The sequence below is a fragment of the Solanum lycopersicum genome, chromosome 10, assembly GCF_036512215.1.
Source record: "Solanum lycopersicum chromosome 10, SLM_r2.1".
In the NCBI taxonomy this organism is placed as follows: domain Eukaryota; kingdom Viridiplantae; phylum Streptophyta; class Magnoliopsida; order Solanales; family Solanaceae; genus Solanum; species Solanum lycopersicum.
In genome coordinates, this window is record NC_090809.1 from 706,974 (window position 1) to 725,507 (window position 18,534).

Consider the following 18,534-nt stretch of genomic DNA (forward strand, 5'->3'; position numbering starts at 1 on the left):
GATTATTGTTTAGAATGTTTATCGATCTTGACTATCTTTGTTTTATTCTTTCTCTACACCTTCAGACCATAGTTTATGGATTAAACAACATAGTTTGTTGTATATGATCTTAAACATAAACTAATGTATTGGATAATAAACTTGAAACTATATTAAGCTACGAATAAGTAACACTAAAAATGTGACCTAGCGATCAATAAAATTAATGAGAAACGTAAGAGACTACTCAAATGAAGATCCCCCCAGAAGTTCAAAAAATGCAAAGTCATAGGGCTGAATCAGTTTCAATATCATTAAACGAAACGAATTTCTGAATAAAGCACGATTCTTCTTACTACTGCTGTTAGCTTTTGCTCCCAACTATTTTTACATTGAACATCTAATCTACACAACAAAATCTATTACTCATGATACACCAACAAAACTCATCAGGAACAAGCAAAAGTAGAAAATAAAAATAAACAAAGTTGTAAATCATTCCTCAAGAGGTCTTCGCAGGCCACAGTATATAGCTTTTCGAACCAGAGGATGAGTATCTTCAGTTAGTACCTCAGCATCCAGCTTCTCAATATGCTGCCATATCTGTACATCACCAAACAAATTAAACAAAGACCACGATAAGAAATTGTAGCGGTTAGGTTGCAGCATGAAAGTAATTCACACATTAAGTAGGTAGCTGCAGTTTTGGGTTCTTTCGAGTGAACTTTTTTCACCAAGATGTGGTTAGAGTAGGTGCCTAAGTTGTGGTTAAGAGTGACATCAACCCATTACTTTAGGAACTTTACAAAAATGGGTTAATTTCACTCTTAACCAACACTTAAGCACTTTTTTCACCAAAAAAAGAGCTCACGCATCAATTTGGCTGATAAAAGTAATCGTAGCTGGTATCATCTATGTTACTAGGATCCTCGGCAAATACACAGTTTATGGAGGATCCGACAAACATCTATCAACACTTTTTAAGAGTCTAAGCAACATATGCAGAAATAGGTCAGATATTGTTTTTTGCTACATGACAAGTCAATGAGTAATTACCTCTGAAGCATATTGCCTAGTGAAGGCTTTGAGGTAACCCAGAGTTGTTAAACACCATTGCTGTTTTTCATCAAGATTATAGCCCTTTCTTTCTCCGCTCCCATTCGGATGGCTGTAACTCGCCCACATAAAAGAGAAGAATAATTAAAAATCATCAAGGACAAAGGAAACCAGAAGAAAAAACACAAAATAAAATCTTGTCCTAATAGCATCAGAATGAGAGTAATCAATGGATACACCACCTTTTCTTTGATCGTTCGTCATCCTTGTCTAACTCCATTACTGAAGAATCTTCAAGGTCAATGGTCATATCATCTACATGACCAGAGGGCCGCAAGGTTCCATCTCTGGATGCATCATGAAGGGGTTCCGCTAAAGCAGTCAAGAAGCTTTTATACAGTGAAAGAAACAAAGCCTGTAAATATATTTTTGTCAGCACTTGGGCCCTCATTCCAGATCCAAGATATGATACAAGTCTATACAAGTCAATTTTAATTCATCTATATTCACGAATCACGACCAACATCAAATACCTCAATTTCATCAACAGCTCGAGCAAGGAGAGCTTCCTTTGCTTCTAAAGAATCACGAACAGATACCTCCTCTTCTTTTGCTTTTTCAGCATATGATTTCAGCCGTTTTATTCTTACAGGGTTTTCACCAAGAACAGGTTCCCCATCTATGACACTCAGCTTAGACTCGGCAGATTCTAACTCTTCTCTGGCTCTAGATGCAGCTTTTTCAGCCAAGACAACACTTCTCTCAAGGGATGAAATCTCTTTTCTCAGATCAGAAATCCGATTATACGTCTTACTGACAGCATTCCTGAGGATCTACAGCCACAAAACACTAAATAATGATTCATAACTCAAACTAGATTATAACAACGCCGGAAGTAGTGTTGGAGAAGAGAAGAAAAACAAGCAAGCAATGCAGAGGGAGCCCAACAGCGTATTACAATAATCAGGCAAGAAAACAAATTACAGGTTTCCATTAAAAAAAAGGGGGAAAGGATAAAAACATTGAGCCCAAAGAGTTCCAACTTACAACTGAGGGTTAATTCATAAGATTCCCCCCACCCCCTGTCCCCATACAAATTTGGGGAATATCCTTTGCACACCCTAAATACATGGCCAAACCTTATATACACCATAACTTGAAAAATCCATAGCTAATACTCCACAATTTCACCACATAGCAAGGGCATTTATTGCCAAAACTTCTAGTGTCTGAAGGGCTAAATTTAAAAAATCTGAGACAAATTCAACGGCTCATATTTGATCAAATGGCCTAAACATTTTCATTTTCTTATTTTTGATCAAGTAGGCTACATCTACTCCACCAACATCATCCCCACCCAGCACCGCCACCTACTCCATATCAGCTCCACACTCTTCTCCATGCCTTTCTCCCGAGCCTCTACCACCACCAAAACCTCGATCACATGCTCCAATTCAAGAAAAGACAAAATACCCCCAATGTTTTTATTGACATCTATTCACTCTTTCAGACCAGAAACCCACATAAACAAAGAACCACAGAAATGAATCCAACTGTGAAGACAAAATCAAGATAAGCCAACAAAAAGCCTTTTGACCATATTATTTTTCTACTGCGCTAGGTGGCATGATCAGATGTAAGAGCGATCTTCAACATACAACAACAAAAAGAAAGCTTATATCTGTTGTAAACATGGGAAGTTCAGCCCCAGAAGAGGGACATAACTATTGTAGAGCAAGGAGTGGTGGTATATTTCGAAGATGGTGGTTTTATTGGTGGAGGCTGTGACAGGGCGAACCAGATGGAGGAGAAAAGTGGTAGTGGTAGAGAGGAGTAGATGGTAATTTTGCAAGAAAAATAATTTGGATTGTAACTAATAAAGTTACGAGCAAGGGAGAGCTTTTTAGTTTTTTTTTTAACGTAACGAGGTGTTTGTTTCATGCCTTCCAAGCTTAAAAGTGTCCAAGGTAAAACCATTAGGTACTTGCTACAAATATATGTGTATAATGTCGTTCATGTATTGACGTGTGTAAAAGGAAGATCTGTACAAGTTGGAGGGGTATGTATTACTTAGACACGAGAGCTTACAAAGCACACAACACAAAAGTACGTGGGTAAGTTTTAGAAAGAGAACATACACTGAGTTTTCAAAAGGAGAATGAGAATAAATATGCCTCTAAGTAAATGACTTCCCACTAGTTAAATCAGGTAATTTACCTCCCACGAACTGTCAGAAACATGAAACCGATCAAGATTCAGTGGAGAGAAAACCCATCTCACTATGGCCAAATTAGATATAAGCCGATAACTCATCATCCGGTCGATGGCAATAGCTGTCATTTGCGCACTGTTTTGCCAGTAAGAACTTACTTCCGTAATCAGCTTAACTTGTTGATCATCATCAGTACACATCTTTGCAATGACTTGGCCATATCTCTCCAAGACAGTAATCAAATGAGTAAAGCTTTTTGATCCGATGTCGAGAAGTGTTTGAACAACAACTCCAAGGGTAATATCAAACCCATGGGCTGGAAAAACATTTTCTTCTACCCAGGAGATCATTTCCCGCGCAGTTTTCCTACCTTTCACCATGTCCTTGAGTTCTAAAGAAAGTGCACGCTCAGTTGGATCAGTACCATCTTCCGCACTATATTTAAATTGTGGTCCACCTCTTGGTGGAAGTAGCTCCTCCAAAGCAGGGGCATTCTCAATGCTCTATAGAAAATGAAAGAAAGTAGAAATATATAAACTGCACTAAAAGAAGCGCAAGGAAATAGATTATTAATTCTTCCCGGAAAAAAAGAAGACAACATCACTAACTTATTTCTAGTGTTTACTCCATCTAAAAATTATCTAATGATATATAGAGGTAAGATAAAGATCAAAAATATTTTCCTAGAGAACATGTTCATGTAGTACTTCAATTATCAGCCTGAATAGAAGCAAAAACCTTTAACTTTAACTTACAGAATATCTGCTTCTAAATTGATACTCATAGAAGTATCACACAGTAAACATTATTCATTATTACTTGATGCAATTCAGTCTTGGATTTGTTTGAGCAACCCATTTTATCTTCAAGTGAATCTTGTTCACTTTTGTCTAAATCACCTAAAGGAATGTTGTGAAATCAGGCCAACGTCTACCTAAACTCACGCAATATTGCTTTTAGCTATAAACTTCACATGTTTACAGGTTAAACAAAAATGAATATCAATGCTTGTATATTGACACCCCCGCAACCCCACTCAAGAAAAAGGGAATCATATCAAGCAAACTAATTCATTTGTCTTGCAACATTTCAAATTGATTTTAAGCTCTATTGCTTTGAAGAGTGGAGAAACAAAGTTAATGGAAAATTATAAACTATGTGAAAGAAATAAAATATGTTTAAATAATATTATAAACCCATTGAGGAAACTTTTAAAGCTTTATTGTATGTCCTCTTCTATGGCTGAAGCAAGTGTTACCAAGGATAAAAATGGCATATCATAGAAGGTAACTCGAAAGAATTGAAAATATAGATTTGTCCTAGCTGTTACGAGTTGGTGAAATTCTTTCAAAAAGAAAAATCAATACAATTGCCATGGAAATAACTTAAGTCCCAAATGTCTAACTTGTTATAGGTTGTCATTGGTCAAATATAAGTACAGCACCCCATTAGTGTGTTATAACTCGTTTGAGAAACTTTAATGACAAAATTAATTCAAAAACAATCTGCAATAAGTTGGTATTTTCCACTAGTAACCAGATACCTGCTTGATTTTGTCCCAATATGAAAGACGGACTTCCCTTTCCAAAACCTCTTGAACAAAAACACGTTGTGGGGCCCACTTTGGGAGATCCAACACATACGCCCATTCTTCCCATGGCCAGATAAATTGAAAGTTTGACCTGCAACACAATTTCAAACAGAATGATCTCACTGTTTGTACACAAACACGACTGAATTATTAAAGAGTGTGTCCACATCTAAATGCTCAAGTTGTTAGAGAGCACAGTTTAATATATCTAATAATGTCTTCAGCACGCCCCCTCAGGCCCTCACTTGTGTGCTTGATTCATTTTCATGAGTCAAGCACATGAAAATTCTCTTTCTGTTTTTCTAATGGCTGGTGCCTGGTAGTGATACTCGAACCCAGAACCTCTACCAACTCTGATACCATGTTAAAAGATAGATCCTGGGACTAACTAAACCCCTAATCAAGCTCAAGGGGTGATGAATGCCCAACAATATGTAAGGAGACCAATTATCTAACTCGCAACCGATGTGGGACTTCTTGCACACCAAGGACTGGACATCTAGGGTGTGGATGATATAATATGGGGCATAACATCGAGCAAACAATGAATTGGAATAGATCTAGGTACCATGTTGAACGTATGATCATTTCATCAAAGATCATCACACACTTCAACATCAAAAAGGTAGAAGGTTGCGGTTAATTCAGAATTAACACCAACAAGAAGTTCATGAACAGAAAACCCACTACCACAAATAAGCTAAAAACACCAATAAGTAGCAATAATACGCCACTTGAGCAACGTCAAGAAAACTCTTCATAAAAGCAATGTGCCATTACTGGCCTAACTGTTAACAACAAGAGCTTGCTGAAGATAATGGAACATCTCTCACAACTGTAGCATTTCAACTTACAAATGATGTGAGAACCAAAGTACAAGACGTGTACGGCATTCCATGTCTAGATCTGTTATTTTATCAAAAAGAGCACGAACAGCTCCAGCTATTACCGCCGGAAAGGCCCCTGGCAGAGCCTAAAATGAGAAACACACAATCATGAGTACTAGTTAGTGGAAATATCTTCAAATGGAAACTTTCAGCTCCACAGCAGTTGATAGGAAGTTTATGAAAATTCTAAGAAGCTAGTGATTACCTTGCATAAATCAATGATAACCAATGTGTAATATATCGGTCTGAAGGGCGGTTGCGGCAACAAGAGAAGCTGCAAGATTCAAAAGATATCAGGAGGGATTAAGAAGAAGCTCCCGTAAAGTTATCATGCATCAATGATGAAATAAGCAACATCCCAAGGAACAAAAAGTTAACTGAGAACACACTATCAATAATAAGGTTCCACTACTTCTATGCTGTTAATGTTATGTAAAACTTAGCCCCCCTTAAGAGAATAAATACATGTTCTTCATCCTAACTGTAGGTTAAGCTCTGCCAGTTCAGGTGGATGGCAGAGTTAAGGTCTGTAGGTATAAATCCAATAGCCTCTATATGGTATACCTGCAGCAATTAACTTTTACCAGTTCAAACAAAAAAAGAATTCGTTCAGCAATTTACATATATTTCTCTTCCAAAAGCAATAGATGAGAAAGTAGTGGCTATAACAACTAACAAGTATTCACTAATCCACATGTGCAGCAAATAAAGTTCCAAGCAGATATCCTGGACACCAGACCCCAGTGACTAAAATATTCACTATAACTTCCGGAAAGCATAAAAAGGATATCTCACTTTGATCCGGTGTGAAAAGCATATATATGCACTTGAAATTCAAAATGTTCAGTCCGAAAAAATAATGGATGGGATTATGTGAGCCTTACAGCGATCCTCTAAAAAACAGAAACAAAACACCATTTTCACCACTTTTATCTTCTAACTTGACCAAAGAGTTCTAAGAATTGGCACACCTTATATGTTGTCAGGGACTCATAGTGTTGATTAATTGTTTTATCCGACATTTGTGACAAGTCTTTATGTGGATAGTGTTGAATGAATAGTATTATTGATAAAAAATTGTGTGGACCTTGTTGGACATATTATTATATAATGATACAATTCTTGTGCAGAGCGTATTTGTGTATCTAAAGTGGGGGGTCAAGGATCTTACTGGGTTATATTTATGCATAACTAACTACTTACCTGCATGTCCATGCAGATGTTTTTTTAGGAAGACTAATTTTTCACTTTTGTAACGGTAGGGGTATGTGTGAACCACTTTTATAACGAGAGGTAGCGCAAGATGAGGGGGGTATATCCATGCAGATGTTGTTATTAAGGATGAAGCTAGAAGCAGATGAGCTTGTGAGAGTTGATCCAGTTGTTGAGGTGAGCCTCCAAATTGTTCGAGGAGGCTCCCAAAAAGAGGTATACCATTTGTTTATAACTGCACACCAACTTTTGAGTCTCTATAATTTTTTAGATGTTCCATGGTCTAGTGTGGGATCTTGGAGTAGAGTTTTGTTCCTTCATTTTATCATTATTATTGGTAAATACTTATGGAACAATTGGGATCATTAATTATTCGTATTTAATTATTGGAGTGTTGTAACTTGCATTTCTTTCGATTGAGTCTTGACTAAATGTTAAGTGCATGGTATGAGCTTGTTCGCCTAGCGGGTACTGCTGGTTGGGTGCCAGTCACGTCTAAGGGGTATTTTGGGACGTGACATACCCCGTGGAACTAGTTGAGGTGCACGGAGTTGGCGGTCATCTCTGTTGCTATTCTTTTTATTGTGATGGAGGCACTAGTTTTCTTGTGGGGTTTTGTGCAGGTGAGCAGAAGATAGGGGAGAATGGTTATATCGCAATTATTTGTTAATGATCCGTGAATTTCGTGTGTAACATAGGTAAGAAAGCTTCAACATTTGTTTAGGTTATTAATTTGGTTCAAAGTGGTGCAAGACTTAACATTTATATTCATGAATTAACAAGCATACGGAGAGAAAGATGATTGCACTACGGATTTTATATATATATATATATATATATATATATATATATAAGAGTCTTTTGGATGGGCTTATAGCTTATGGCTTACAAGTATAAAGCATAAGCTAGGAATCCTCACCTATGCTTTTAGCGTAAAAACACTATTTTACCTTACACAAACACTACAAAACCACTCAAAAGCTATTCTGGCTTAAAAGCACCTAAAATAAGCAAATCCAAACAGGTTCTAAAAGGGAGGGAAAGAGAGGGAGAGGGCAGAGGGGGTCTAGGAGCTACCGCAATAAGTGACCAAGAAAGGAAGGAAAATAGCATTGCTGAAGTTTAATATTCTCTAACACTGCCACCTACAATAAATCTTTTTTCTATAAGCAACCGCAACAGTTCTTACCTGAGAGAATATTGTCTCAGCCATAAGATATTCATATCTGAAAGGTACAGGCAGCCCAACCATGTACGCAGCACATTCCTTTCGACTAGCTTGCATCAACCAAAGAGAAAGGAACAAGAAAAATCATCAAGTTCAGCATATCTACAAATGCACATTGCAACTAGGTACATCATATATACACAAGCGCACCTCTAACCTTAAACCCTACACCCTAACACAATGAACTGAAACAGAAATCCTACTAAAAATTAGTGGAACCAAAAATTGGGAGAATCAACAAACCATCCATTCAAGAAGAAAAGCACATCCAACAAATACTCTTCCACAACAAAGCGATCAATGGGTTGGAGATCCTGCCATTCAAAAAAAAAAATAGAAGGCAAGATCAGTAAGTAGAAATAACAAGTGAGAGTAACGCATCCCCAAAAATCAAGTTCAGCCGTAGCCAAGATGTTCAAAGAAACCAACTAGTGTTGACTAAACTCTAACATGCTGGCTCTATAGCTATAAGGCCAAGTAGATCCCTTCAATTACACAATATACACTGATATATTGCAAGAATTGGTGGAAGATTTCCTGAGAGGAGGATGAGATAGGAGGGTAGATTCTAGGGAGAACTGGCAGGCACAAATAACAAGACTAAAAATACAACAAAGTAATAACATACTCATATCTAACACACCTGGATACATGCAAATCAAAACCTCTATCAACTGATCAACCACCATTTTCCTATGCTAGGATGAAGGATCAATTCAATAATCAAAACATAAACTAATCAATTACCTCAGTTTTATTTGAAGGAAATATATTTAGCCTCCTTATCCTTTGAGGATATTTTAACTCAGCTTCGTGCTTTTGTCTACCGAAGGCAATTCCAGATAATGCTCCGGGAGGACCTGGTTGCTCAGGGCAGCTTACTGGAGATAAATCATGAGACTTACCAGCAACCAGCTGTGCCTCAAAAGATAGGTGCAGTCTGGGAACTAGTTTTTTCCAAATAAAAAAGAAATGGACTTCAAGACAAGACACTTTTAACATTAAATTAAAAAGGGAAAGAGAAAAACGAATTGCAAGGACATCAAGAGAAAGACGCTCAAAACAGTTAAGAAATACAGAAGAACAAAAATCACACTTGACTTAAAGAAGTCAAATTGCACAATCAAGGAAAAACAATAGCCTAGTATTGGTTTCAAGTACATCTCTCCAATTGCACAATCAAGGAATAAAACAAATTTAAGATAAATAAGAAGTAAGAATACCACTATCGAGTTTCCACCCTCTATTAGAAAGATCTTGAACTCGAGACCACAAGTCCTCCAAGAAATCCTGTACATCAAATATCTCAACTCTTAATAGTACAAACATTGCGGCATAGGCATATAAATGATGAGGAAGGATGGGGGTACAACAAACAACTTTGATGGAAGAGCATCTGGAGAATCTCACATGTTTAGCAAACTTCTATCACTCGAGTCCGTCAAATGATAATATGAGAAAAACCATCAAGAACCACAAAGGAAACTACCTGTTATATGCTAGAAAGTAGAGACACCAAGTCCAAGGCTACAAATTGATTCAAGTTGTACTCTAACTGGCCACAGACAACAATCAGACACCAAATCATACACATTCAATCATGCTCTTTTTCAGTAATTTCCTTTTTAGATAACAGTGTCAATTCAGTGCACACCAATAGGGCATGGTTCCAAATTCATACTATCTTTCCTTCAATTCATTGTTTTTTCTTTAATCATTTGCTTTGGAAGAAGGAAAAGGTAATTTATTTTCAAAAATGATTAAGCAGGATCTTATTCATGAGTAGTGAAACTTGTCAGAAAACCCACCTGTGAACACCAACGAGTCATATTCATAAAAGTTTCACCTTATTCCCAAGTTCTTTTCTTAAGAAAGACGAGAAGGTGATTTGTTTTCAAGAGGATAACAGGGTTCTATTCATAAGAAGTGAAGCTTGTATGAAAACATTCATAGTTCCTGCATTTTTTAAATCCCAAATAGAAAAGATTTACAACAAGGCACCATCACTTTGTCCAATAAAGTAGCTTTTGGATCAACCATTTTAGAGAAGGGCAGAGGACTCATTTAGTTTGGCATTCATAGAGGAAGAGATGATTATGGTAGGGATATGTTGAAAGGGTTCATCTTAGTTTAAGCAAGTAAAACGAAATTGAAGCAGAAACTACAGAAGAAGATGAAGAATTTACATCTTTATACTGATGCTGATAATTGTTTTCGTTCAAGGGACAAGTATACGCATGAGAAATTCATCACCCACTACTCTAGAACTTTTGTCTCTATGATACTATTGCTATGATTGAAAACATATGATGTTGAAGGTCTTAAAAGAAAGGGAAAAAAAACAGACAGTGCAAATACACAAGCTAGTATAACATAAAGCGAATATATACCTTCTCATTGACAACATTATTGGATTCTTCAATATCCTCAAAGACAGAAACCCCAGCATCAGACACACGCCTTCGAATACTTAAATAGGCTTCTACTCCAACCATAACCCTTTCAATCTCCTCAGGAACTTGCTGAAAATTGACATGAGAGGTAGGTAGTTCAGCTTTAGCTGAGAAAGATGAAGTAAATAAGAAGAAAGCAAGCACATGATTTAGTAAAGGAATAGAAGAAATTGGCACATTACACAACTACAAGAGAACCACAAATATAACCAGAAAATATATACAGACATATAAAATACATAAATTCACTGTGAATGCACAAAAACCAAAAATGGTTGACAATCTTCAAGACACTTTGAGTTACTCCTCGGACTTAAGTTTTCGTAACAAAAAAGTAATTTGACAGAAAGAACCAAGCAAAAGACGATGAAATAATACAAAAAACTCCGGGTTTTTGGTCTAATGGTAAGAGCGCACGCGTGATTTGTGAATTAGGCAAGTGTCACGGTTCAAAACCTGTAACAGATAAAGTGGAGAAGCAAGGAGGGGCAGGCTCATTATCCACCAAGTTTTGAACTGTGCGTCATTGACCTCAGGGATATCTCAGCTATCATCAAAACAGTAATAATAGTAACAGTAATAAAAATACAATACCAATAATAATAATAATAACAACAACAATAATAATACAAAATAAGCTGAGGCACAAGCCTTAAAGCCTTCATGATCATGACTCCAGGCATCTACAAGCATGCAGTATATACTCATAATCAACAGTATAACCCTAATTCAATGTGTGATGAAATCTATACTACGTCAAAAAGGAAAGTCCGTGTAATGAACTTATAAGTGTAAGCAACAGAAATAGAAATATATTCCCACACTTTGCCCCTTGTAACAGATGTCTTAATTTTGAGATCAATCAAGTAAGCCTAAATGCCAATCTACTCGGGATACTGCCATAAATCTTTTACCTGACTCCTTTTTTGGATAAAGTTCTCTAGTTCCTACTCATATTGCCAATCTGCCAACCCCAATGTGCAGTTCAAGCTTAGTTACAATTTTGGGTACAGTAAACCAGCAAAGAGGCTTTGCTATGATGAATCTCTAAGATCCATATTTTTTCGCCCCGGCTCGTGAAAGAAAAAAGAAAATAACCAAAAAAAGTACAAGCAGGGAAAATAAGAACTCGTCACCCAATTGCAGGCAAGAACTATAAAGGTTTGGCATTTTGATCAAGTGCATATTGTTACCTCAACAAGTTCAGCACCACCCCAAGGAAGGCACGATAAAATACAAGTAATATAGAAGTCAGCACGTGCTTGCCAAGAGGGAATTCCTTTTTCTTCGTCCACAGTAGTCGCTGCTGATGATAATAAGCTTTCGAAAATAACCACTAATGCACTCGGTTGGATAACTTTGCTGCACATCTAACAACACAAACAATATATTAACTTCACTAACAACTACCAATTAACTAGCGGCATCAGATCATACTCAAAACTGTCTGTGAGGACACAAGCAAATGTGATGCAAGGTTTCAGGTAAAGCAGAAACTGAGTAAAGAAGTGAATGAACTCAATTTGATGAAAATAATCTCATGGGCGAGCCTAATAAAAAAAAATAGTCACTTTGATGTTCGAATGTTGCACTCAATCCTAATAAAATCATAACAAAGTTACAGAGAGAGAGAGAGAGAAGGATACAAATTATGGTTATAAATGAACTTGGTCCTGAGGAATGTTCTGAATGCTGGGACAATTTCACCCACAAAGAACGGAATCATAGATGATAAAACTTTGGTAAATATACTTTACACATACTTACATTTTTTACCAAATATCTCCATACCTTAACCAAAAGGCTACCAAACACCCTGCTCACAGACCACTTAGTTTTCAAACTCAATAAGATCAGAACAGAAAAACTATAGCAGATTCCTAGAACATACCAAAACAGTCAAAAACCTCATCAATATACGGATCTTGTTGCACTGTCCAGTCTCCAACGCATCCTGAAACGAAGGAAAATAGCAATTATCAAAAGGACATCTCATCCAGAGTAATACAAGCCGATGTTACAAATTTGACAACAAAATTAACATTGATGGAACTTCCTTTAACTCCTTTCACACCACTTTCTTCAACAAAGGAGATGGAAATGCCAAAAGCATATAAGCAAAAGAACTCTCTAAGCCCAAAACTAGGAGTAACCTAGTAGCTTTTACGCATACACTATGTGTTTTAAAACATCCACTAAAAATGTATAAATATTTAATTCTGAACCCAGTTATCATCGTCAATTAATTTGAGATTACTAAAGGAACCCAAAGATTGCATATCCTGGGCATGCCTTTGTGTACCATATTCTAAATATTTTAGCACCATTTTGCTGCATTAATAGAGAAACAGCAAGAAGAAAATTTGAAACAAATGAATCTAGATGTGTCTGGCAAGTTGATTTTTATAGTGTAAAAAAACAATAATGTAGCAGATAACCCCAGGGTAACAAGACTTAAGCTGTATCCAGTAACAGACATGGAGTTTAGAGATGCAAAATCAAGGTAAATGCCACTTCCATTTACTACAAAAGATCATCTTTTTTTAAAAAAAAAAAGCAAGATCACTATTCCCAATGCTCAAGAATAACCAAATATTGGAGCTTGCTGACCTGTAAATTAATTTGAGTGCTCTCCACTAATTTCCTGACAAATTCCTCATTTTCCAAATTCAAAAGGCCAATCTGCAGACGGACAGATGTCGTAAATGCAGAGAGGAGGAGGGAAACAAAGTAATAGAACATTTATAAAAAAGGAAAATGAAAACACGAGAACAATTTAATAAGCGGAAATAATAACCATGAAATGCAAAATATCCCAATTAATGAATTGATAGTGCAATTAACCAAATATACCCCACCCAGAGCTACTTAAGTCAGTTGTATGGATCTTATACATCCTTTTAACTCTACTTGAAACCTATCTCTTTCCAACACCCAATAATCTTGACTTGTAAGACGACTAGTGGGAATCATAATACAAGAAGTTCTTTAAATTTCAAATAGCCCTACACTGAATAAAAATATGAACTCTTGCTCAGCACAAGCACTGATGTGACAATAGCCAGATAAATAAATAAACCTATACAGATTCTCTGTAACAAAGAAATACAGTAATAACATAAAGATTGCCCGGGGAAATAAGGGCTAAGGCAACATGTTAATCCTGATGGTGGGGGTCCGATCCTCACCAAGCTTCCGCCTAGATGGATGGGGCCAATCCCCCACCTTGTAATCCCCTCGCTCATATTTATAGGGAAAAAAAGGTAACTGACACTACCATTTTGTGTGGTATTAGATCATATTTTCCCTTTGAGGAGGAGACGGAAATCAGAATGGAGGCTTAGATTGGGGGATTTAGAATTTAACCAAAAGGGGGAAGAAAAGAGGGGTGACTAAAAAGAGTGATGAAGAAGAGGAGGTGAAGGAGGCAATCGAAAGTTATACGGGAGATACAGCTTTGGGACCTGATTATTTCACTCTAACATTCTTTCAGCAGTTCTGGAATATTGTAAAGGATGAGGGTTGAAGAACATTCAGGCCTTCCACATTACGGTGGCACTTCTAGGAAAGTGTACACATGGCAAGAAATTCTATACATGTTAGGGAAAGTGAATCTATGCCAAGGCACTTCTAGGAAAGCGGTTATAGAGATTTGGGTAGAGGTAAATGCTTTTTGGAGAAATTGTGGAGAAGCATGGGGCTTTAGAGGGGGGTTGGAGGACTAAAAATGCCCCACTTCCCAACGGTTGTGGCCTATGGAGGACCATTTTAAAAGGACGGCAAGAGTTCAACGAGAATACATCTTTTTGGGGTCTACATAAAGACAGAACAGTGGCTGAACCCCAAGGTCGGGATCTATCTCACAGAAAGAATTTAAATGATCGGGAAGTTTGTAGATTAGTTGAGTTCTTTAAAAGGTTGGAATCATTTCAAGGTTTGAAGGAAGGGGAGACTGCCTACAGTGGACAGAGCACAACAAAGGAAGACTCAAAGTGAGCCCAGGTTACAAGGTCATAAACAGGGCTCTTCTAACCCTCAATGGCCTTTGGAGACAAATCTGGAAAGCCAAAGTTCCACTTAAGGTAGCATGTTCCACTTGGCTGCTAGCAAAGGAGGCAGTACTAACACATGAGAATCTAAGGAAAAGAATCAACATTCTGGTGACACATTGTTATTTATGTGGGGAAGCAGCTGAGACAGTTAGACATTTGTTCTTATATCGCAAAATCACTGATCAACCGTGGAAAAATTTGCATCAATCTCAGAGGCATTCAATGGACAATGCCTAGCAAGATTGTTGACACTCTCTCAAGTTGGGAGGAAGCAAGAATTGAGGCAAAGAACAGAAGTTATTGGAGGATCATTCCAGCATGCATCTGGTGGACCATTTGGAGAGAAAGGAATGCTAGAAGCTTTGAGGATGGAAGCAGATCCCTACAAATGATCAAAACAGATTGTATTCTGTTATTACGTTTTTGGTGTACAAAGAGTTCCCCTATAGATGGGGAAGCAACCTTAGAAGTATTGGAATCATGCTAGGCTTGCTGTTTTTATTCCTAGATTTTCATACTTTTTGCAAAGGGCTTTCAGTACTACACAAGTACTGGTTTATAATACCAATTGTTACCTTCTCAAAAAAAAAATACATCTTTTTGGATGGGTGAGTTGAGTAGGGTGAGTTTTTGAGGTCATAGGTAGTGTGGACACAATACTTTGAGAGTCGCTTCCTTAACATGTATACAATTTCTTGCCAAAAACAGAAGTTGATTATCTAATTATGCATAGAATCTCTTAACAAAAATACTTCTAGTATAAGGCTAGTTAACGCCCTTTTGTTAATAATATTCTTACTTCATTAAAAAATCATATTTTCCCATTGAATCATTTTCCTAATTCATCTACAGTGTGTCTATTCCTGATTAGCAGAATCAAAATATATGTTTCTAAAAAACCTTGAGGCCTGCTGGAAAAATGTTTCGATAACTGTATCTGCTGCACATTTTTCTTGAGCTTCAACTGTGAAATGCTGAACCAATGTTGCTTTTAACAATATAGATCTATTGACCATCAATTGTCTATATATGGCATCAACGCATATATATTCATAAGTATGTGAAGAAAACAGACAAGAGGATAAACATAAGGATCAAGAAGAAAAAACATGCACTGAACAGAACTCAAACTAGAAAAGAGCAATGTATGATAACTTACCAGTGTTCCATACAGAGGTATCTTGTGAGGCAATTGCTCAGCACACTGGAGAAGGAACTGCAAGGTATAGGGAAATAAAGTACATAATTCAGCATGCAATTCAGTAGTATAACACTAAGCCTCCTTGTAAGCACAAATTGGATAACTCTTGATTAATGATGGCAACAGTGCAAAGCTTTTACAGCAAGGGAACTCTTAGGCAATGAAAGGTTGGTGTGGAGGATGACTCTTCAATAAAGCAAATGATGGGACACATTTAAAAGAGCCAGAAAACCGAAATCTTCAACTACATTATATATATACACCCCAATGAAAAATTAATGCCAAAAGCACTGCATTATAAAGACTGGTCAATATGCCAAGAAAACTTATCAGAACTAAATTTTTTGTTTGATAGGTGAAAAGTATCCATTTGAAATTTATCAGAACTAGTAGATCTGCCAAGCGGTGGAAGAGTTGACAATTTTATAAGTTTAATTTATTAAACATAAGAAACTAATCCAAAGTTTTGCTTTTATGTTAACGCAGAAGATGCTTAAATTGAAACCAGACATTCTGAAATGCAATTGCTCTAAATATATTGAAGCAGTGACGCCTGGACCTCATCTGCAGTTTCAGTAGCATTGAACCTAACTTCCACATTTTTACATCAATATCTAACTATTATTAGACCCAATGATAACCAACAGGATAATAGCCTTCCATCCGAGCAAGAACATTTCATATATAACACGCCTATGGAGAAGGAACTAAATGCGGACATCTCTTTTGGAACACATAGACAATTTCCTTTTTCTTTTCTAAGGTCACATCATATTTGGTCATTACAGGAAGGAGAAACATTTCCGATCATCTGTGTCTCTGCCAACATGTCGTCTAAAGTATAGTGTTGATTACCAGTTACCACAATATTTGCCCCATGCTACTAAGATAACATGCACAATTTAATACATTAAGTGAAATTACAAAGTGGAAAAGGAAATGAGTGGGATACTAGGATCGTGCTTCATACATACACAACAACAACAAAAACAATCCAGAAAAAGTGGTAGTCCTCAGTGCTTTGTTCGAGTGCTAAGTAAACAAAAAGTGGAGTATGGGTAGGTACAGCTCACTCGCTCTGCTAAGTGGGAGCACTGTGCTCATACTTTCTAACCTGTGAGCACCATAATTGAGGTTGAGCCAATTAACTCACATGAGCTTTCTCAATACAAACAACAAAAATAAAAACAACAGTGAGTAATAGAGGTAACGAGGAGTATTAACAAACAGGATAATGTTCTTACTGGAAAAACATCGTCCCCAGAATGCTCTATTTCTCGGCGAACCAAACTATGGCATGCATCCTGCAATATCAAAAAAACGATGAGAATTTCAAACCGTTTGAATTGTGAAATCCGTTACAACATAGAAGACGGATGTACTGACTATTTGATCTTTGAAATCAGCATTTCCGGCGTACTCAGGACACTTCTCGCCGAGTCGCAAGAGCAAACTCCTCCAACTACTCATTCCTTTTTTCTTACAAGCAAATTACAGCAGCAAGGACTCAACTGATGCAACGAAGAACAAGAAGAAGAAGGGCAGGGTTTTGTACTCTTCACTGGGCTTTACTCCACTCATATACCTCTTATTACAAAAGACCCGACCCGGTTCAAATCAAGGTACTTGAGGGCTTGTTTGGTTCACCAACAAAATTTACTTAAGGGGTCGTTTGATATAACGTATAAAAATAGTGTTAACTTTAACATAAAGAACATATTTCAAGTCGTTGATTTATTTATATAACGAACATTTGAAAACATAAATTGAATAAACATGAATTAAATTACGAATGTCGCTTAAGTTATCTAAATTAAATTATTTTCTATATAATAATAATTCTTTTATACGGGATAAATTGAGAAATTCATCTTTACAATTATAGATAAGATGAATTTAGAAGTCATGATTCATGACAAGAAAAGCAAATTATTTAGAAAAAAATTTTATTTATTAATTTATTTTAAAAAAAATAAAAGATAACTCTATAGTATATTGATATTAATAAGTTTGTGTATAGGTTAATTAGTATAATAATCGGAGCTCACTCAAATATTAAAAGAGGATATAGCATTGTAATATTTTTTATAATTTAAATTTTTTATCTGAAAAGTATCCTATATTAACATCTTTGGAAGATTGATGTAAAATTAAAATTGATCTAGTAATGTTACTCACTTATCACTAAAGTTCAAACAAATTGTTTAATTTAACTTTTACAGATAATATTTTAGCACTCGTATATAAAATTCAATATTTGTTTTATGGTTAAAAATCAAGTATGATGTTTGTGATCAATTAGATTAAATTTTATTTTATATAGAGTGCAAGATTTGATCTACAATGAAGATTTTTTTTTAGAATAATTCAACGTTTAATTTATAAAGAGTATTTGAATGTGCGCTTATCATCATTATTTGGAGGTTCGAAGTTAAAAGCGCAACCAAATTTTTCAAAAAATTCAAAAGGGCAACAAAAAATTTTATCAAATTAAAATGGCAACAAAGTTAGACGTGGAATTCAATGCGTCTTGTAAGGCCCAACAACCTTAAGCCTCGTAAGGCTCGGGTAACATGCGTCTTACAAGGCGCAAGATTTCAACGTTTTGCAGTCATTTTAAAAAAGAAAATATCTGATCGTTTTCAACTCGTCATAACACATAC

At 36.3% G+C, this 18,534-nt stretch overlaps 1 protein-coding gene across 1 annotated transcript; it reads right to left on the reverse strand.

Annotated features, from left to right (window-relative positions):
* Positions 1-268: 268 nt before the first annotated feature.
* Positions 269-17,466, reverse strand: LOC101249122 (nuclear cap-binding protein subunit 1). Its single transcript, XM_004248239.5, has 19 exons — positions 17,258-17,466; positions 17,116-17,175; positions 15,830-15,886; positions 13,229-13,300; positions 12,510-12,572; positions 11,812-11,988; positions 10,556-10,687; positions 9,389-9,455; positions 8,913-9,112; positions 8,409-8,479; positions 8,127-8,211; positions 5,931-5,999; positions 5,693-5,811; positions 4,791-4,929; positions 3,253-3,750; positions 1,569-1,868; positions 1,278-1,450; positions 1,036-1,147; positions 269-582 (listed from the first exon to the last, which is right to left on the reverse strand). The coding sequence occupies exons 1-19, from the start codon at positions 17,339-17,341 to the stop codon at positions 475-477; spliced, it is 2,586 nt and encodes an 861-aa protein (XP_004248287.1). The 5' UTR covers positions 17,342-17,466; the 3' UTR covers positions 269-474.
* Between the last annotated feature and the right edge of the window lie 1,068 nt (positions 17,467-18,534).